At 37.4% G+C, this 21,472-nt stretch overlaps 9 protein-coding genes across 9 annotated transcripts; 2 read left to right on the top strand and 7 right to left on the bottom strand. All coding sequences in view use genetic code 12, as the record gives it.

The window, feature by feature from the left end:
* Positions 1-68: 68 nt before the first annotated feature.
* ILS1 (isoleucine--tRNA ligase) lies at positions 69-3,335 on the top strand (the record flags this gene model as incomplete). The annotated part of the gene is made up of 1 exon (XM_036807435.1): positions 69-3,335. The coding sequence occupies one exon, from the start codon at positions 69-71 to the stop codon at positions 3,333-3,335; it is 3,267 nt and encodes a 1,088-aa protein (XP_036662922.1).
* Positions 3,336-3,401: 66 nt separating this feature from the next.
* On the bottom strand, positions 3,402-6,716 carry CPAR2_601560 (uncharacterized protein; the record flags this gene model as incomplete). The annotated part of the gene is made up of 1 exon (XM_036807423.1): positions 3,402-6,716. One exon carries the CDS (start codon positions 6,714-6,716, stop codon positions 3,402-3,404), a length of 3,315 nt encoding a protein of 1,104 aa, XP_036662921.1.
* A 232-nt stretch (positions 6,717-6,948) lies between these two features.
* Positions 6,949-9,075, bottom strand: CPAR2_601550 (beta-mannosyltransferase; the record flags this gene model as incomplete). The annotated part of the gene is made up of 1 exon (XM_036807412.1): positions 6,949-9,075. One exon carries the CDS (start codon positions 9,073-9,075, stop codon positions 6,949-6,951), a length of 2,127 nt encoding a protein of 708 aa, XP_036662920.1.
* A 1,341-nt stretch (positions 9,076-10,416) lies between these two features.
* BMT4 (Bmt4p) lies at positions 10,417-12,756 on the bottom strand (the record flags this gene model as incomplete). The annotated part of the gene is made up of 1 exon (XM_036807401.1): positions 10,417-12,756. One exon carries the CDS (start codon positions 12,754-12,756, stop codon positions 10,417-10,419), a length of 2,340 nt encoding a protein of 779 aa, XP_036662919.1.
* A 1,622-nt stretch (positions 12,757-14,378) lies between these two features.
* CPAR2_601530 (methylglyoxal reductase (NADPH-dependent)) lies at positions 14,379-15,410 on the bottom strand (the record flags this gene model as incomplete). The annotated part of the gene is made up of 1 exon (XM_036807390.1): positions 14,379-15,410. The coding sequence occupies one exon, from the start codon at positions 15,408-15,410 to the stop codon at positions 14,379-14,381; it is 1,032 nt and encodes a 343-aa protein (XP_036662918.1).
* A 344-nt stretch (positions 15,411-15,754) lies between these two features.
* ARG3 (ornithine carbamoyltransferase) lies at positions 15,755-16,804 on the bottom strand (the record flags this gene model as incomplete). Its single annotated transcript, XM_036807379.1, has 1 exon — positions 15,755-16,804. One exon carries the CDS (start codon positions 16,802-16,804, stop codon positions 15,755-15,757), a length of 1,050 nt encoding a protein of 349 aa, XP_036662917.1.
* A 248-nt stretch (positions 16,805-17,052) lies between these two features.
* On the bottom strand, positions 17,053-18,801 carry CPAR2_601510 (uncharacterized protein; the record flags this gene model as incomplete). The annotated part of the gene is made up of 1 exon (XM_036807368.1): positions 17,053-18,801. One exon carries the CDS (start codon positions 18,799-18,801, stop codon positions 17,053-17,055), a length of 1,749 nt encoding a protein of 582 aa, XP_036662916.1.
* Positions 18,802-18,980: 179 nt separating this feature from the next.
* CPAR2_601500 (DNA-directed RNA polymerase III subunit) lies at positions 18,981-19,940 on the top strand (the record flags this gene model as incomplete). Its single annotated transcript, XM_036807357.1, has 1 exon — positions 18,981-19,940. The coding sequence occupies one exon, from the start codon at positions 18,981-18,983 to the stop codon at positions 19,938-19,940; it is 960 nt and encodes a 319-aa protein (XP_036662915.1).
* Positions 19,941-19,966: 26 nt separating this feature from the next.
* Positions 19,967-21,232, bottom strand: CPAR2_601490 (phosphatidylglycerol phospholipase; the record flags this gene model as incomplete). Its single annotated transcript, XM_036807346.1, has 1 exon — positions 19,967-21,232. The coding sequence occupies one exon, from the start codon at positions 21,230-21,232 to the stop codon at positions 19,967-19,969; it is 1,266 nt and encodes a 421-aa protein (XP_036662914.1).
* Between the last annotated feature and the right edge of the window lie 240 nt (positions 21,233-21,472).

The raw sequence follows: 21,472 nt of genomic DNA, 5'->3' as shown, positions 1-21,472 counted from the left end.
TAGTCATTATCTACAGTACCAAGTTCATCTCAAAACTCAAAGTCACTTCATACGACTATCCCTAGAATATGAGTGAACAGACTTCTGATAATGTACCACAAGGTGCCTTCAGCTTCCCCAAAGAGGAGAACGAAGTTACGAAGCAATGGGAAGAGATTAACGCATTTCACAGATCATTAGAATTGACTGAAGACTTACCACCATTTGCCTTTTTTGATGGTCCACCATTTGCCACTGGTACACCCCATTACGGACACATTTTGGCATCCACTGTCAAAGATATCATTCCTCGTTATGCTACCATGAATGGATACCATGTTGAGAGAAGATTTGGGTGGGATACTCATGGTTTACCAGTAGAGCATGAGATTGACAAAAAGTTGGGAATCACTTCTAAAGAAGATGTATATGCCATGGGTATTGACAAGTATAATGCCGAGTGTAGATCAATCGTCATGAGATATGCAGATGAATGGAAAAGAACTATCAAGAAATTGGGTAGATGGATCGATATGGATAATGACTACAAAACCTTATATCCAGAATTTATGGAATCGGTATGGTGGGCATTTAAGCAATTGTTTGATAAAGATGCCGTGTACAGAGGATTGAGAGTCATGCCATACTCAACTGCATGCACTACTCCATTGTCAAACTTTGAAGCTCAACAAAATTATAAAGAAGTTAATGATCCTGCCATTACCATTGCGTTCCCATTGGTTGACGATCCAAATACTGTTTTGGTAGCATGGACCACGACCCCATGGACCTTGCCAGCAAATATTGCTTTGGCAGTCAATCCTGATTTCACCTATGTTAAGATTTATGACGAAAATGCCAAAAAGAATTACATCTTGTTGGAAGCTTTAATTGGAACATTGTACAAAAAGCCAGCTCAGGCTAAATACAAAGTAGTTGAAAAAATCCCTGGTAAAGAATTGGTTGGATTGAAATATGTACCATTGTTTGACTACTTTTATGACACGTTTAAAGACTACGGGTTCAAGGTCATTCCTGGATCCTATGTGACCGATGATTCAGGTACTGGTATTGTTCATCAATCTCCATCTTATGGTGAGGAGGATTTCAACTGTGCCACTGCTGCTGGCGTCATTACCGAAAAAAGACCTCCACCAAGTGTTGTTGATGACACTGGTAAAATGACCTCAGATGCAAAACTAGTGTCGGGAATGTATTTCAAGGATGCTGATAAGGTCATTATCAAGAAGTTGGTTGAAGACGGAAGAATCTTGGTTAATTCTCAAGCCAGGCACTCGTACCCATTCTGTTGGAGATCGGATACTCCATTGATGTATAGAACTGTCCCAGCTTGGTTTGTTAGAGTTGGAGAAATTATTCCTGATATGTTGAAGAATATAGAAAGGACCCTGTGGGTGCCATCAAATGTCAAAGACAAACGTTTTTCCAACTGGATTGCCAATGCTAGAGATTGGAACGTGTCAAGAAACAGGTATTGGGGTACGCCAATCCCAATTTGGGTCAGTGATGACTTTGAAGAAATTGTTTGTATTGGATCAATTGACGAATTGAAGGAATTGTCAGGCAGAGACGACATTACTGATATCCATCGTGAAAGTATTGATTCTGTTACCATTCCATCCAAAAAGGGTAAAGGTGAGTTGAAGAGAATTGAAGAAGTGTTTGATTGTTGGTTTGAATCTGGTTCTATGCCTTATGCATCAAAACATTATCCATTTGAAAATAAGCAAAAGTTCCATGATGCATTCCCAGCAAACTTTATTTCTGAAGGTTTAGATCAGACAAGAGGTTGGTTTTATACATTGACAGTATTGGGAACTCATTTGTTCAACACAGCTCCTTATGAAAATGTTATCGTTACTGGTATCGTTTTAGCTGCCGATGGTAAGAAGATGTCCAAACGTTTGAAAAACTATCCTGATCCAACTTTAGTCTTGGACAAGTATGGTGCTGATGCATTGAGATTGTACTTGATCAACTCACCAGTATTGAGAGCTGAAACCTTAAAGTTTAAAGAAGAAGGTGTGAGGGAAATTGTGTCAAGTGTCTTGTTGCCATGGTACAACTCATACAAATTTTTCAAAGACAGTGCTGACCTTTTCAAGAAAAATACTGGTGAGACCTTTGTGTATGATGCAAGTTTGAGATCAACCAACATTATGGATAGATGGTTATTGGCCTCCATTCAATCATTGATTCAATTCATTCATGAAGAAATGAGAGGTTATAGATTATATACCGTGGTTCCAAGATTATTGGCATTCATTGACGATTTAACCAATTGGTACATTAGATTCAATCGTCGTAGAATTAAAGGTTACTCGGCTGATGATGTCGAAGATACCAAAAAGGGGCTCAATACCTTGTCTGAAGCTTTATTGATTTTATCTAGAGCAATGGCTCCATTTACACCATACTTGGCTGATGGTATTTACCAAAGAATCAAACAATACTTCACTGAAAAAACTTTGAATGGAGTTGTTGTTAACCCCAAACACCAGGATTTGCGCTCGGTACATTTCTTGCATTATCCACAAGTACGTGCAGAATTATTTGATAAACAAATTGAAGTTGCCGTGAGCAGAATGCAAAAAGTTATTGATTTGGCAAGAAACATTCGTGAAAAGAAGATGATTTCATTAAAGACTCCCTTGCAAGAATTGGTTATCATCAATTCCGATCCTGAGTTCCGTAAAGATGTTGAATCATTGAAAGGATACATTAGTGATGAGTTGAATGTGCGTGATATCATCATTACTGACAATGAATCAAAATATTCGGTTGAGTATTCCCTTGCTGCTGATTGGCCCGTCTTGGGTAAGAAGTTGAAGAGTGATGCCAAGAAAGTGAAGGCGGCATTACCCCATGTCTCATCTGACGAAGTTAAGCAATTTGCATCCACGGGAAAGATTACCGTTGATGGAATCGACTTAGTTGCTGAAGATTTACAAGTATTGAAGGGTTTATCCGAATCGAAAGTCTCTCATGGACAAGAATTTAGATCTTTCCAAGATTTGTTGATCATTTTGGATATCAATATCCATCCTGAATTGGAAAGCGAAGGTTTAGCCAGAGAATTGTTGAACAGAATTCAAAGATTGAGGAAAAAAGCCGGGTTGAATTCAACTGATGATGTATTGGTGAAATACAAGTTGATTAAGGATAACTGTTCATTTGAGACTGTTATTGATCAAAATAAGGATTTGATCATCAAAACCACAAAGTATCCGGTTGAACCAGCTGCTTCTTCTGATGTGTCTGCTGATGTTGTTATTGTTGATGAAGAACAACAAATTAATGACACGGTATTCAACTTGCAATTGTTGAAATTATAGAATAGGTGAGGAATACATTGGCTGTACGTATATATACAAGCTATAAATAAATTTGTGATTATAGTTTCAATTTCTCTCAGGCATGGTTATCTCCCATGTGCTCAACCCGGCACCACCCACAACAATCATGTGTTTATCGTCACCGAGCGTAGTCACATCACAGCACCCAGTATCAGCAACAGTGGTGTACCGAGCAGCTAAACAATGCAACTCATCATTGGTAAACGACCACAATCTAATCATCTGGTCAACTGATACAACAACAACAACCAAATCGTCATCACTGACATGTGAAATAGAAGTTATAGTGGCTGAAGCAGCATTAGGCTCCCGACTAATGGTTTGTAAAATCAATTGTGAAAGGTTGTTGTCATCTTCAAGGATGGTAATGCGAGAAACAACAAGAGCATTATCATCGCCCCCTGTAAGAAGATAAACTGCACCATCCTTATGAATCAAACAGATTGCTTTGATTCCGCTTTGATGAAGTTTTGACAGACAGAGCGCCACTGGTGATGTGGGGGTAGATATATCGTAAACGGTAATATTCCCATCAGTGGTTGCAATCAACAAAAATTGTCGCTTCTCATTTCCATGAGCCGCGCTCATTTGAAATAATTGACAATGTAAAATACAACAAGTTGAGTAATTCCATTCATGAATAAGATTGAGCCCCACGGTTAATGGTTCTTTTTCAAATCTCCATAATTTAATCATTGAATTGGAGAAAACTGTAACAATAAATATGTAATCATTGTAACCGACAGCATCAAAATCCATAACACGTAAATCAGGTACATCCTGATTCGATTTCAATCTCGCTTGTTCACGCAAAGTGGGGATAGGTGGGGATGCAGTAATAGTGGTGCTGGTGCTGGTGCTGGTGCTAGTGCTAGTGCTGGTGCTGGAGGCAAGTGTTAACCAGTCCAATTTCCAAACGATAAACTCTTCATTTGCAGCACAACTAAAAGCATAATCACAATCAAGGAACCCAACAGCTTGCATACCGGAAATGTGATTTGTCATATTCCAATAATTGTGGATTTTACCACTGGGTAATAGCTTCGATAACCCAATGGTTGAATCCTCAGCTGAAGTGATGATCAACCTCGATCCATCAGGTAGCAATTGTCCATTTTTTTGAATTGCAATTGCTCTAATTTCACGTCCGTGGGTTCCACCATGCACCAAGCCGAAATCAAAATCATCATCATCATCAATATCAACACAGTCGTTGTTGTCATCTTTAATAAACCAGCCTTCGTAATGACACACGTAGATGTCATTTTTAAACAGATAAATAAAACTAAAATTGGATAAATTTTTGCGATAAAATTTAAAATGTCGGTGTCCATTACCACCACAATACTCATTCATGATTTCAATTTGTCTTGTTTCATTCCAAATGTAAAAAAAAGATGATTTGAATCCATAGAGGATCAAATCCAGTTTGTGGAAAAACCCACCTTCGATGAAACCCCGTGTTAGTTTATTGTCATGCATAATTTCAAATTGGAAATGTCCATTGGTGGGCTGAGTAGTAATCTTGATGATCAAGTACACTCCATCTCTCGCCAACACCAATAACTGTAAACTGCCCTGTTTTGCATTCAACACCGACACTGAACTAACGGTATCACCAGAAGCGATTTTGTGCAACGTTAAATGATGACAAAAGTTGTTGAGGTCAACAAAGTACAATGACATTCTTTTCGAAGCGAAAATAATCCAGTTGTTGAATGTATCAATTGTCATTGCCGTTATGGGGAAATTTGATTGTGGTTTAGGGATATTCCATGTCTGCGCAATGTCAACACTATCATCACATCCATTGACTGCAACGTTAACCTCATGCAATATCAATGGAATCTTGACATTTGGTGACTCAATCAATACAAAATACCGTCCGTTTGTTGAGCTAGTTAACAAATTGGTTATTTTCATTGTCTCATCATGAGACTCAATCTGAGAAACATTGGGGTTGTTGTTCTCTTTACCATATTGGATATTTGTCAATTTACCACTGCGATCAGCAACCACCACCAAATTTAAATCATTAAACCCGTCAACAATTCCAAATCCCGCGAGTTTGTCATTTTGATAAACCACAGTACAGCACTTTGACTCATAATCGTACTCAATAACATATCCATTTGAAGTCAAACACACCAACTTGTTCAAATTGATCAATTCGAAATAATCTCGAATGCAATCCTTGGGGTTAAATGATACACCAGATTCCATATTTAGTAGTTGTTTTGCAAAATCATGTAATGTCAATTTGATTGTAACTTGATTTTCCCGTTGTAAATCATGTAATCTTACTCTTCCATCAGCACCCCCAGTGCAGCAAAGCTGCAAGTCCAGCAGATCGATATCTCCTGACCAAACATGTTTACCACGATGACAATTCTCAATCACTTTGACAGGTTGTAATACATCAGATTCGTTATTGTACTTCCAAATACGCAATGTACAATCTTCGCCAATACTCATAATCTGCAACCCACCATTGCCTTCACTAGGTGATGCATTTGCAAACTCCAAGTTCCATATTCTCGAGCCATGTCCCCACCCGGTAGCAACCACTTCTCCTCCTCCTCCTCCTTTTCCTCCTCGTTGTAAATCGTACAACTTTATGCTCCGATCATCAGAGCACGAAATAAGATATTTCCCCCACAGGTCCATTTTAACTCCAAATATCGATCCTTCATGATCATTCAAGCCATACAAAATCAACCTTGTTGTCAAGTCCCAAACAATGACTCCATTCATTACTGTCCCCGCTGCAATATAAATCTCGCCTGAGCTAGCCACCACATTAATTGATCCACTATACAAGATTGATTTCTCACCACACGAAATTTTCTCCACTGAATAATGTTGACGCTGATTAGTGTCACTGCTCAATGGGGTTATCTTGTAAACTACATTGTATGAGTTGAGCAAAAGCACAGTTCCATCGTCTAATATTTCTGAAGTGATGATCCATTCATTGATAGCCATTTCTGTAAAGTTACACTCAGATTGGCCGCCATGTGCGTCTGCTAGCACTGTATCAAGTGGTAACACAGTAAATGATCGACCACCACTTATGATAATTTTGCGAGCAGCGGAATTGATCGATACGTGATGGATCTTGTTTCTCTTGAACACTTGTCGTTTGAAAATCAAATGCACATTGCTTTTGTTGTTGCTGTTGTTGTGTCGTCTTGATGATGCTGATGAATCAACTTGGTAAATGTGCAAGATAGGACCATACCCAACAAATATGTATCGGTTGTGTATTTTGATGAATGTCACTGGTCCATAATGATAAAGTGGTGATAGTTGAGTGGTGCTAAAGCAATTGGTAGTGGGACCTAGCTCAGACGTGGCCATTAGGAGGGATGATTATGTTTTGTTGCAACCAAAATGGTGTGTCTCTCTGCCTCGAGTAATTTTTTTTTTTTCTTTTTTCAGACAGAGAGATGCCACAATGCTACCATCGTTACAAAAGAACCCTTCTATACGCACATTTATTTCTCTCTATAAAATTTCAACATCAAAATCAAAATCAAAATCAAAATCAAAATCAAAATCAAAACCTGGTCCCACAAAGATCAACTCTTATCTAATCTCCCCGTTGCTTGCTCTCCTTCTGTTCCTTTACCGCTTCTTCCAACTTCTTATTATCCTCCACCACCTTCTTCTTCTCCTCCTCCAACTTCTTCTTTTCCTCCTCCAACTTCTTCAACACATCTTCAGTCACTCCCAATTTCGTTTGTTCGTCACCATAAGCTTTGCAAAACTCAATACTGGCATCAAGGACACACTTCATCAACTGCTCATTATCCACATCGGCATCACCGTCACCATTGTTACTACTTGTTCCCTCGGTTTCTTTTTGTTGCTTCTTGTTTAACAAATCCTTCACTATATCTTTCAATCCATAAATGTACAATATACTGTTATTCTCATCAGCTACGCTCAAAGTCAACCCAAGCACATCCTTTTTAGTAATTGGATCATCCTCCCATAAAGATACACCATTGGGGATAAGTACATTGGGATCTCTAGCTGCACATTGTACTTTGTGTTTTCTCCACCCACTAACTGGTATATTAAAAGAGATTGATGATGACAAGTATTGCACTTGAAACAAATCACTAGTGTCCAGTTTAGTAAAAATGTAGAAATTGGGTCGATACATTGATCTACCACATCCACAATGCTTGATATGGGCTCGTAAGAACCCGATCCAAATATTTTGGTCCTTGTAGGTGGCATCTATTGATCCATATGGAATCATTTCCGTGCCACCTCTAATGGGTCCCACTTTACTTTGCTTCTTCAGTTTTTTAGCCTTGTAAATAAATTCACAATTGCTGATCCCATCTTCATTGTTGTTAAATTGTTGTAATTCACACTTTAACACTTCCAAATTGTCCCATTGGTAAATCAAGTAAATGTATTTATCTCCAGGTGACTGTGAATCACGATCTTTAGGAATGATAAATGGAGTCCAATTCTTTTCCACCGCCTTTCTCTTTTTTTTAGCAATTCTAAATTCTTTAACTTGAGTAAATTTAACATTATCAAATCGCGAATCGGATATACCATCAGTGTTTACTTTACCCAACTGATACCTAAATGGCCATCCAATAAACATGGCTCTATGAAATTCAAAATTGATTTGCATCGATTTATCTTCATCAATGCGGGTGTAATTGTGGATATTACGTTGATGAGCATTGAAAATGACAACTGGTTCCTCCTTTTGCAATTCATTTTCAACCAACATGATCCTGGTATCTTCGGGTCCATACCATCTTCGCTTGGTATATTGATGATCAAAATAGTATGGAATAGGCAAGAATCGAGGAAACTTTAAATTTTCATGCACACGCGTAACTCCATCAGTATCCATTACCGGAACCACCAACTCAACATTGGTCAATTCTTGCCAATTAACATCATACACTTGAGCATAAAGTAGGGAAATTTGGGGGTTCCATTTCAATCCACGACGCGAAAACAATACACGTGACACCATCAAGTGCACACCGTATTCTTTTAACCATACTGAAGTACCAGCAAATTTATAAAAATGTTTGCCAATGGTGTTTTCTTTCAACATTGTTGGTATTTTCCCCTGGAAAAACCCATCCAAGTGTTTAAAAGCGGGATCCAGTTTCAATTGTTGTTCAAGTATTTCAACCATGCTTTTGAAATCAGCATCAAAAATAAAATTTTCACTAATGGTTAGGTCGAGTGATTGCATCGATTTAGAGCATTGCTTGGAATTGGTGGTAAATGAGTTGAATAGGTGAATCTTGTGTGGCGTTGTTGCATGTTTTAGTTGATCATAGGTTAATGCTGAGTTGTTACCCGAATAGTTGATAACTTGTTTATTTTCAATGGGGTACAATTGTTTATAAGTTGCTTCATCTTGAAAGTTTTTAGGAAATACTAGCAATTGTTGTGAATTGTGGTTATTTAGATGAGCCTGTGGTGATAATGCAGTGGCAGCTGTGTGAGAGGAAGGAGTAGTAGTAGTAGTAGTAGTAGTTGTTGTTTTAGGTAGCAATGGTTGTTTCTTTGGTGATGGGATAATAAACCCTACTAATGATGGGAAACCAGTGTCGCTATTTCGAAATAACAAGTGTATGGGTAATATAGCAACTAGAATGATAACTGTAATCACAAGAAATCGACGCAGAATCGATCTCAACCATCGTACGCCCAGTTTCACCACCATATCTAAGGCAAAGAAGCAAATGTAATTTTTATGATTGTAAAAGTGAGTGTTGCTATTATATGGTATCTCTTCTCCTTTCCTTTTTTTTTTCCCCTTTGATGTTAAGGGGTGTGTTAGTGTTAGTGTGTGGGTGTTAGTGTTGGTGTGTGTTAGTGTGTGTGTACCTTAAATTTTGAAGTATTATATATAGATATGATAGTGACTTCTGTTTTTGGTTGTGATTTTGGTTATAATAAAAATATATAATAAATTATTATTATTGGTAGTGGTAGTAGTAGTAGTAGTAATAATAGTAGTAGTGTTATCTTGATGCTCTCTGTCTCTATTGCTGTGAAAAAAAAAAAAAAAAAAAATCAGAAAGAGAGAAAAAAAGTCGATTAAACTATTTAACTTTTTAACTTTTTTCTTGCCTCTGCTTCTTCTTCCGCTTCTTCTGCTTCTTTTGCTTCTGCTTCTGCTTCTGCTTCTTCTTGCCTCTCTCCTTCTGCTTCTGTTTTAGCTTTTTTTTTTTTGACAGTAGCTTTTAGTGAAAGAAAAAAAGAAAGAAAAAAAAAAAAAGTTTAATATGCAGGATTACAACAGACTTGACTTTTTTTTTTTTCTTTCACAATCGTCGCAAAGTAAGAAAGAAAATACACAACGACATACGCACGCACACACGCACACACTAACACGCACACACACCCACACACGCACCCACACACACATAGTGAAGAGTGATTTTCATCAAATACATTCTGTTATCGCACAGTATCCTTTAAAGTAACTTGGCCACTACTATTGTCAAAACTTTAAGTTAGTTACAGTTTACATCTTGCACTATATTACTCTTCTTTTTGTTTTTACTTGTAGTGGTGGTAAAGGTGGTGGTGGTGGTGGTGATTGGTTGGATTAATAACACTAACACTACTTTTATACTGCCCACGTGTGTATCTTTTAAATTTCAACTCTCTCTCTCTCCTATTGTCTCTCTTTTCTCTTATGCAGAATTTTATTTTTGTGTCACCTGTAGACTATCATCGCTATATTTCTTTGCTTCTTCTAAAAGTGTGGCGCATTCAGTACTATATAATACTAAAGAAGATCTATTTATAGCTGTTTGCTATTCTACTTGCTTGGATAAGGCAAAAGAGTTTGAATTGATTGGACTTTTATTCTTACAACGTAGCCTTCTATTAGCTGTATATGAATAGAGAGGAGCAGGAACAAAGTAAAAATCTACTCCCCTCCTCCCCTCCTCCCCTTCCCCCACCCTCCGTAGGCTCTTCCCCTTTCCCCTTGAACCTGAAATAATGCTAATCACAACTCAGCATCAGGACATTTATAAAAAACCCACTTCTCTCAAACCAACTTTTGATCTGGCTTGTTTTCTGATTCACTTGTTCTATCTTTTTGATCCTCATCTGGATGGTCATCTTGTTGAGCTGGTTGCTTTTCTTGTTGTTGCTGTTGTGAAGGAGATTGATTTTGTTCATTTTGTTCATTTTGTTGATTCTGTTGATTCTGTTGGTTCTGTTGATTCTGTTCATTTGGCTTTGGTGCTTCTTGTTGTTGTTGTTGTTGTTGTTGTTGTTGTTCTTGATTTGCTGGCGGCTGAGGCTTTGGGTTTTGCTCACCAGATGCTGCCTCATCTCCTTTGATAGGCTGATCTTGCTTTGCATCACCAGTTTTACCAGTCTTGTCACCTCCATCACCTGCATCACCTGCATCACCTTTTTTCCCTCCATTTCCCTTCTCCTTTTCCGCCTTGGCTTTTTCAGCAGCTTCTTTAGCCTTTTTCCTAGCTGCTTCAGTTACTCCCAACTTGTCTTGTTCCAATCCATATTGTTTACAAAATTCAGTACTCTTTTCCACAACACACGAAATTAAAGGACTTTTCTCCGAAGCAGTGGTGGTGGCGGAATTGACCCAATTCAAATCAAGTGAATCAACCAATTTCCTAACCCCTTCAACATGAATTAAATTATCATTTTTATCAGCAATTGATAAAATCAAACTTAGATAATCTCGTTTAGGTTCATACATTGATACCCCATTGGGTATCAATACATTGGGATCACGTCTTCCACATTGTACTTCGGCATATTTCCATCCATCTACCGCCATATTGAACGATATCGATGAGGAAAGATGCGACAATTTGAATTGACCATCTTTTTCCCCCAATACAATGAAATTGGGTCGATACATGGCTTTACCACATCCACATTTATCAATATGGGCACGAAGAAATCCAATCCAAACTTGATCTAAATTGGATTTTGTGGTTATAGGAATCAACTCAGTCCCTCCTCTAACTGGACCAACTTTACTAACATCATTGTTTTGTTTGAAAATCACTTGACACGTTGAATCTTGCTTGGCATTGGCCAATTCACATTTCAAAATTTTCAAATTATCCCACTGATAAACAATGTATATATGTTCATCACCGCCATTCAATACAGAAGATTTCCTCCCCAGTGGATTTATAAATGGTGTCCAATTCTTTTCCACTTTTTGACGTTGTTCTTGTCCTTCAATTCTCAATTCAACAACCTTGTTATACCTCGTTTTCAAAGCACGATTATCTTGGCCAGCATCAACATTTTGTTTACCACGTTGATACCTAAACAAGTATCCCATAAACATCAGTCGATAAAATGCATACTTCACCGGCTCCTTCTCCCCTGCTGCATTCTCAACAGTTTTGAAAACTTGTCTATGGAAAGCATTGAAAATGATTATTGGTTCTTCATCACCATATTCATTTTTACTCAACAACAATCTCGTATCCTCTGGTCCATACCATCTTTTCTTGGTCTTTTTGGCATTATGGTAAAATGGAACTGACATAACTCGAGGGAAATTAACAACTTCATATTTACGTTCACCATCATCATCAATTATGGGTAAAACCAAATCAACATTTGTCAACTCTTGCCAATTTTCATCATAAACTTGTGCATAAAGTAATGAAATTTGTGGATCAGCTTTTCTGGCAGTTTGAGTAAACAATAACCGAGAAACCATCAAATGTACTCCATATTTTGACAACCATACTGAAGTACCAGCAAATTTGTAAAAATGTTTTTCATTCAATGCACTTTGTTCAATATATTTACCAAGTTTGCCCTTGAAAAACCCAGCAATTTCTTTTAAACTGTCGTCGTGTGTAATTTGATTCAATAGAGTTTGACCAATTAGTTTCCAATTGTGCTTGAATTCAACACTTTTGGTAATCGACACCAGTTTATCCAATTGTAAATTGGCACAGCTTGCCTTTTCGGCATCTTTTCCTTCTCCTCCTCCTCCCTCTTCTTGGAATACAGACCTTACTGGTGTTGATGCAAACAAAGTTATATGGTGTGGTGTATACGTCTGATTAGTAATGGCAGTGCTTAAAGCACTAGGACTTCCACGATACTGGACAATATCATTCTTGGATTCAGATATATTATGATCTATCCTCAAGGCAGTACTATAATCCGATGGTAATATGGTGATTGGTTTGTAATTGTAGTACGAGGAAATGGGTAATCTAGAGCTACTCCCAATCACTTTAGTAGACCATTGCTTGACTGTATCATAAGTATTGAGGAAATGAAGTAGTATTAATGTGATGATAACAAATGGAATGGCCAAATAAGTTTTCCTAATCTGTCTAGGTTTAGGAAACAACGGAAGATACTTCTTGATCATTGGTAAAGAGGGACGAATAAGATGGTGTTAGTCCTGGTGGTGACAGTTGATGGTATCTTCCTTTGGTTGGTCGCAAAGACGAGTGTTGCTATTTGAAAAGAAAAGGAACGTGTATCTGTAAGTTGCGATGTGAAAAAAAAAAATAAAATAAAATAAAAATTAACGTATTGTTAGTGTTATGATTCACTCACTGAGATTGGGATGAATTTATAGGTAAAACAGTTGACCAAAATGGATTGGAGAATAGTTATTTGCTGTCTGTTGATAGTTTGATTAAGCCTCTGATGTGTCAGTGTATGTCTTTTGTTTAATATATTTTGGTTGTTAAAAAAAAAAAAAAAAAAAAAAAAAAAAAATTTATTTTAAAACTCTACATTAACAGCAGTACTGCATATAATACAAAGTTACACAACTACAATGTGCCTTTTCTTTCATTTCTTTTTTTTTTGTACCATGTAATTATTACACACTGACAGTTGATTTAATACCACCATCATTTGTATCAGTTTCAGCCAGTATGTCTACCTGTGGTTCCCCACTTTTGACTATGTCAATGGTATGTATACAGTAAGTACAATTGCTCTACTCTAGACAGAGTCACAGCCATCGAATTAACTGGCCAAGGCTTTGGAATAAAATTATTATGCAACACCACTTAAAATCAAAAGAAGAAAATTACATTCCCGTATACTCAAGTCCTCGCCTTTTAAGAGGACACACCCATCATACAACTAAACTACAAGAAAGGCTTGGTGCTTCAACGAATTCTCGTTGCGTAAGCTAGACCCCAGGTCTCTTACCGCCTACAAACTTAATGGTAAGAGTAAAACTCACTGATTATATCTATTTTTAGGTACTTTTATATACTATTATTAACCCTTTTGCTGCACATCAATTGTCATTGCATTATGCAAAAGTAAGCCATAGAAACCAAGGCGGTTTGTATCTTTTAAGTCGGATTCAAAAACAATTGGCTTTGGCATTGTGTTCAATGGGCCAAGGGTGAAAGCTACACGATATTCTTAAAGTATCATAACCATGTATATATCTGTCAAAGTAGAGTACAGTAACAATAGGATTCATCGGTTCCTCACTAAAAAATAAATTTTTACTCAAAGCGACAAGCTCATGGATATGTATTCTACGCTCTATGTTCTTATTGGTGTATGTTCCTTCTTATTTGCAAAGAGTAAAACAACAAAAGTAATAACAAAAACGGGTTCAAACTCAACTCTTATTATTGTCTTGGTTTGTACAATTTAGCGTGTACCTTAACCTGAACAGGAGAAAAGAAATTCTCTTTTCTTTTTTTTTTTTCTTTTTCTTTTTTTGGGGGTTTCTTCAACAGCTACTCTCTGCCTTGCATAGCCACAATTTATCATTCTAGTCACGTGGATATCACGAGATATTATTTATTTGAAGCTCAATCACCATCTATATATATATATATATATCGATACTAATGTGTCTTCTTACTCAGCTTCACTAACGTTTGTTTTAACAACAATGTTGGAAAAAGTTAGGTATGAGTATATATATTCATTGGCTGCAAAGTCTGGCAAACTTGTAAGCACTTTGATTTTATAACCCTTCTACTTCTCTCTTTTTTCAGCATCTTTCATCTACAATGCACCACTTTTACTCTTTTTAGCATCCAAGATTTGTTGCACAGAATCAGTAACTGATTTATCAAGATCAATAAACTCATACCCCAAGATTTCTTTAGTCTTTGAGTTGTCAACTGATGCCAATCCTTCCTTTTTAATCTTTAAATCAGCACCTGGTTCACCTTTAGGAAGATTCAAATTGGGAAACTTGGCATTGATCAAATCAACAATTGATTGTTCAGTAAAAGTACCTGCAGCTAAAATCAATCTTTGACCAGCTGCTTTTGGGTTTTCAAATGCAACAACATGAGCTTTTGCCACATCACGTACATCAATCCAATTACCCTTGAATGTTGGGATTGGATCATTTGGTTTCAACTTTACTATTGAATTAATCACTTCTGATGATGTGTTTAATTGATCTTTTATTTCTGAAGTAAACAATTGAGGTCCAAATGTAAAACCAGGATTCACCGTTGTCAATTTAAAAGGAGAATCATTTTCCTTGATGAAATCCCATGCTGCACGTTCAGCAAATGTCTTTGAACCTCTATATCCATTAACAACATTTTTTACAGCTTCATCCCATGTAATATCATTCCAATCTTGTTCAGTAAACACAACTTTAGGATCAGTAGTCTTGTCAGCAGAACCAACAGCGGCAAAAGATGAGGTAATTACAACATTTTTGATGTTTTTCCCATATTTTTGAATTGCCTTTAATGCATTCTTGGTACCTTCAACTGCTGGCTCCAACAATTCCTTGGCTACATCAGTAGCTTTATAATGGAATGGCGATGCCGTATGCAAGAAAACTGTGGCATCTTGATTCTTTTCCAACACTTGATCAAATGCACCTGGTTTACCAACATCTTCAACAATTTCATAGCTCAAACTAGATGGTGAATTAAACAATTTTAATAAATGATCACCTTTAGCTTGTGATCTAACTGTGGTTACAACATTGTAATTATGGTTTAATAACTGTTTGAGAATGTGTTGAGCAATAAAACCTGTTCCTCCAGAGACAATAACCTTTGCTGTCATTTTTTTCGAATATACACTGATGTGGGATGGAATTGAAAAACAATTGAGTTTGGAATTGAAATTCTATTTCCCCCCCTATTTATAATCGTTTGTCCAATTCTCGGAGATCTTTCTGGAATGAAAAAATTGTGGAGTCTAAATTTTTTTGTTTTGGCGGCAAGATTTCCTAAAACGAACAATAGGGGGGGGAAAGAGGTTAGATCCCCGCCATAGACACCCAACATCCACAGTTTTGGAGAAACCCTTTTATTACACGTAGACCCCTACAATGGCACCTCTAGATCTACGATGGTACCCTGACATCGTTAAACATTGCTCTTTATTCTCATCTATGTATACGTTTCCTACTTTAATAAGTCCCCTTTATTCACCACAAATGCTTCAATCACAGCCATGGCAGCATACAATCTGTTCTCAGCTTCCTCAAAAACAACTGAATTGTCACTATAGAATACATCATCAGCAACTTCTTCCTGATGTCTAGGTAAACAATGCATAAAGATCCAATTTGGAGCAACTTGACTCAGTTTAATCAACTCCATGTCAATTTGATACCCAGCAAATTGCTTCAATTTAGCAACCTTCTGCAGTTCTTCACCCATGGAAATCCACGTATCAGTAACTACAATATTGGCATTACGTAAAGCTTGTTGTGGCTGATTCACAATTTCAAATTCAACACCTTGTTGTTGAGCAATCTGCCTTGCATCTTGTTCAACATCTTTATCCATTGAAATCGATTCCGGAATTGATATCGAAACATGGATGCCCATTTTCAAACTAGCAATAGCTAAATCATTAATCACATTATTTGCATCACCAACCCAAGCCAACTTCAAACCTTTAGTATTTCCACCAAAACTCTCCTTGATGGTTAACAAATCAGCAATGGCTTGTAATGGATGATACTTGTCACAAAGTGAATTGATTATGGGGACACTCGAGTCCTTGCACAAGTTGACAATATCCAGATGTTTATTAACACGAGCAAAGATGCATGATGTCATTGAACTAATGACTTTCGTAGTATCGTACATGGACTCATTAACACCCAATTGAATATCATCTTTACCCAAAAACATTGGTTGTGCACCAAAAAAAGCTGCTGCTCCTTCAGTACTGATTCTTGTCCTTGTTGATCTTTTGGAAAAAAGTAGTGCTACTAATTTGCCCAACAACTTGTTGTGATTTTCAGCAATGGCGGAAGCTTGACCGGTTTTGTAAACCTGTTTCAAATACTGTGCTTTGGTGATCAATGATGAAAATTCATCGGTTGTCAATTGGGCAATATTGACTAAATGGCGAGGTGGTGTGTTGGCCGCTTGTGATTGTGATTTCAAAGTGGTGGTGCCGGTGGATAAAATCCTTTTAGTAGTGACTGTTCTAACTGACATTTTTTTACAAAAACGACTAATTTGCTGGATTGGAAGTAGGTTTAAAGAAATGGGTATAAAGGATCTGATCCTGGTGCAGAAAAGTAAGATTTTATAATTGAAAGAAAAATTTTCCACATTTGGTAAATGAGTCAAGAATTAAGCGCGCTAAAACATATACCAATAAAATCGTTGAAAAATTGGGCAAACGTGCACGTCTCTTGGTTAAATCAAGCTAACCTAGTCTCTCTATCTCAAAACCTATACAACTATAGTTTCCAATCCTGTAATTTTTGAATCAATGCATCTCTTTGTTGTTGGATTTCTTCTTTACGTTTCAACAAATTAGCCCTTACCGCCTCCTTTTGTTTTTGTTTAGCACACTCCAATTTCAACCGTTCTTCAATTCGGGTAATTTGCTCTTGAATGGTAAACACTTTGACATGGGACTGCTGTTTTGGTTTGGATTTTTGATTAATGTATCCATACCCAGATGCATAATCCATATATCCATCATTTCCATACCCATTGAAGCCACTAGACCTACCATAGCCACGACCAAACCCGTCATCATCACTTGATCCATAATCACTCACAATCTCATCATTATACTTGTGTTCAAAATCAATATTACGTTTAGCTTTAAGCACACCCATGTCTTCATCACTCAACTCATAATCATACCTTGAATCAGGATCGAAATCGGGCTGCTGTAGCTCCTTGTTTGTAGAAGATGGCGCACCATCGTCATAGTTCTTATCGTCATTATACTCCGATGCAATTTGATTGAGATACTGTCGTTTAGAAATAGTTTGTGGTTCAGCATTGGAATGAATGGGGACATATGATCGAGGCAGTGAGGGTTTAGGACTATAAGGTAGTGTACTGCTAGTTGGTGGTTCATAACGTTTCGATCTACGTAATGGGATCTCGATATTTGGTGGTATGGAGGGTTCTTTTTGTGGGGAGAACTTGAAATCCAATTCATCAATGTTGGCAATAACAGGGTTGTTCTCGGAATTTTCACTATCAAAATCAAGTAACGGTGTTGGCGATCGTGGTGGTTCCTTAGCACCAGGTTTCGGAGAGAGATTCTTGATATCTGGTGGTGATGAAGTTTCTTTTCCAGGGGAGAAACTGACATTGAATTTTCCAATATCAACAACAATGGGATTGTCTTCAGGGTCCTCAATGTCAGATGTGAGTTGGGGTGTGCTCAGCAACCCCTTGAACTGCTCCTTCGTCATCTTTTTTGCCAGCTCCTTCTCCAACCCATTGCCCCCCTGTTCGTCAGTTTCATTGATTGCAGCTTTATATTTGGACAAGTTTAAGCGTCGTTTGGAAGGTTCATTTGGAGCTCGTGTTTGGGACGTCAATGAAGGCTTGATCCTAATCTCAACCTCCTCCTCCTCCCCTTCGTCTTCATTGTTCTCAATTCCATTGTCAATAGGGATTGCTCCTGCCTCTCTCGATAAAAATGAAGCACGAACTGCACTCATTGGCTTCTTTTCATATATAGGATCAACTTTCGGCTCTCGTAGTGGGTCAATTGTGCTTAGCTCGTCACCACCTTCATCTCCATTGTCAAAAGTAGCAATTCTAGTGCGTTGAGAAGCACCGGAGTTTACTGGCTTCTTTTTAAATCTAGGATGGCTCTTTATCACACGAGATATAGTGGGATTCACATATCCAGTATGCTGTTCCTTTGCCTCATCCACACTTGAATCGTCGTGATCAGTTCCTGTAGCTCTATTTCGTTGTGACGATACACTGTGATTTATCAAGCTCTGTTTACCTTTGGACCCAAGGTTCATCACATGGGATACCCCGGGTACTATTAAAGTATTACTCTCCTCTCTTGTCTTCTCGTCCATAGTTTTTTCCTCCTCAATCTGTACTGCTCCAACTCTTCGCGATGACGACGACGATATGTTTGTATCCGTTGGTTTCCTCTTGAAAACTGGTTTAATCTTGGGCCTCAACGGCACATCGAGTGTGTCTATGTCATTCTCGTCCATGATTTTTCTTATAAAGAATATGGGTAAGTTGTTACCTCATACCCAATGTTCAATTTGTGATACAAACTTGCCATACAAAAAAAAAAAAATTGTATTGAGATGGTGAAAAGATGAGTTCAATCTAAAGACTCACTAACACCTTGTATCCAACGCTACACCACACAACCTTTTTTATAGCGATGCCGGAGGTTTCAGATTATGCAAAACTACTTCATACGAAAATGCGGGAATCACCTGCTTCCAAAGCATTCACACAACAGGAAGCATCCAATTTAATTAATGTTACAAAAGAATCAGAGTTGATGTTATTACTACAGGAGCTTCTCAATGCCAATTTGATCAAATTGACTAAATCGGGTGAGGAAATACGATTTCAGGCAGTTAGTATTGATGATGCTAAGAAGTTGGTCAGTATGACCGATGATGAACGAATGATTTATTCATACATTGAAGCTAGTCAACGTGAAGGTATTTGGACAAAGACCCTTAAAGCCAAGACCAATTTGCATCAACATATTGTGTCAAAATGTTTAAAGAACCTAGAACATCAACGATATATCAAATCCATCAAGTCGGTCAAACATCCAACGAGAAAAATCTACATGTTGTATCATTTGCAACCAAGTATTGATGTGACTGGTGGACCATGGTTTACCGATTCTGAACTAGACACTGAGTTTATTGACACGATATTGGAGGTTGTATGGAGATTTATTGTCAACAAGACATTCCCGCGAGGAGATGATGAACAGCACCTGGTGAATCCATTACAAGCTTCATATATAGCGTCATTCCAAGGAGTCGACCTAGATCAGATATTGGCGTTTATCAATGGAAGTGGTGTTAGTTCTGTTGAGTTGGAACTCAATGATATTCGATCATTATGCGATGTTTTGAAATTCGATGATAAAGTGGAGGAGATTGAGGGGCATAGTGGGTTGTTTAAAGCCACAAGACAAAGTTTAGTGGAGAAAGGGTTGGTGAGGAACTTGGAAGAGTTGAAAGGTCAGATTCCTGAATCGACAAGAGAATACCTTGTCAAGAACAAAGAGTTTTCAATTTTTGATTTCAAGACTGAAGTTGAAGATTATCAAGATGAACAGGACTTTGTAAATTTGGATAGTTTTGTAAATGTATAAACTTCTTTAGCTAATCTTTCTATATTCTAAAATATACCGTACTTTTGGCATTTTTGGAAAATGTATACCGCCATGGCATTGGGTTTAACTTCATTAACTTCATTTGGATCGACTTTGGCAGCAAATCGTTGAGCATCAGTAGTGATTTTCCTTTGGGATCCATTTAATGACATAAATTGCTTATACAACCAATGAAGTATCATTTGATTCCACGTTAGTTCGATATTCAAATCACCATCTTCATTATAGTAGAAATTTTTACTTTCATAAGACACGAGTGGTTTCACGTCACAAACTTGTTCATTTTCAACATCAGTATCGCTTTCAGCATCTTCATGTCGTTTGTACTTCACCATCAAGTCAGGATGATCAGAAACGACTCCATACTCAACCAATTTGGCCAATTTGCCAACTTTAACGAGATATTCAAATTGGAATTTGGTGTTTATTGTCCACGAGTAAAGCTTTAAATTTTGAAGTTGTAAAAGTGGCACAAATTTAGTGAGAAACTCAGTTGACCATGTAGCAATATAAAGCAATGAAACCCCAGTCAATTTTATCTTGATCTTGTCCTTGGGTGTCGTTTCATCCAAATAGTAATTGTAGTTTATATAATTTATTGAATCTCTCCAGTTTAAACTAATGTGGAAAATATCAAACTGATTATAACCAAACTCATTAACTTCCTTAAACTTGTCTTGAAAAAATGGTTCCTGGTTGAAATATTTTAAAAATGATAAATCCCAAACACCACATTGAATTCTATGATACCACCAAGATAAATCATTGTGAACTTTTAGCAAATCGCTGACGATGTACTTGGTAATTTTGGCTGGATTGAATTTCTTGATATCCAATTGTAACTTGTGTTCATTAGACCCAGTGGAGTCAACATACTGTTTAAACCATTGCAACACATCAACAAAGGAAAGCAAAGGAAATCCACCTTCTTTAGTCTTTAAGCTCTTCAATATAGGATCATAAGGAGTTTTAGTAACCTTGTAATCAGTTTCATTGCCATCTTGATCAACAAACACACGTTTGGTGGATATATCATGAGATATAATAATAACGTTATCCGAACTTAACCACAAGTCAGTTTCGATAACAGTAGCACCAGCTTCAAAGCATTTACCAAATCCAAGTAAAGTGTTTTCCGTGTATGAGCTCTTGAATCCACGATGACCGGCTATTACAGGAGATGTGGTGGAGGAATTCGTCATGAAAGGAAGCACCAGTTGTGACGATGAAGTCGACCTAGGAGCATTAGTTGTAGTTGTGGTTGACGCCATTCTTTTAGTAGTGGATGTGGATTTATTTGAAGTTAGTTGTCATATACGTGAAAAAAACCTCTTCATAGCATCAAGCTCGTACACTGAAAGGGATGATGAGTAACAAGTAGGATACGTAGTGAAATATATATAGATACTATGTAAAAGTGTGGAGCAGAGTAGGATGCTTTAAACCCGAGTGAAATATAAAGTCGGATGTAGTGTGTGTATGTGTGTACTGCATATTACACACAAACACAC

The sequence above is a fragment of the Candida parapsilosis genome, contig 005504, assembly GCF_000182765.1.
Source record: "Candida parapsilosis strain CDC317 annotated contig 005504".
NCBI classification, from domain to species: Eukaryota; Fungi; Ascomycota; class Pichiomycetes; order Serinales; family Debaryomycetaceae; genus Lodderomyces; species Lodderomyces parapsilosis.
This window is presented reverse-complemented; position numbering and strand designations above follow the sequence as displayed.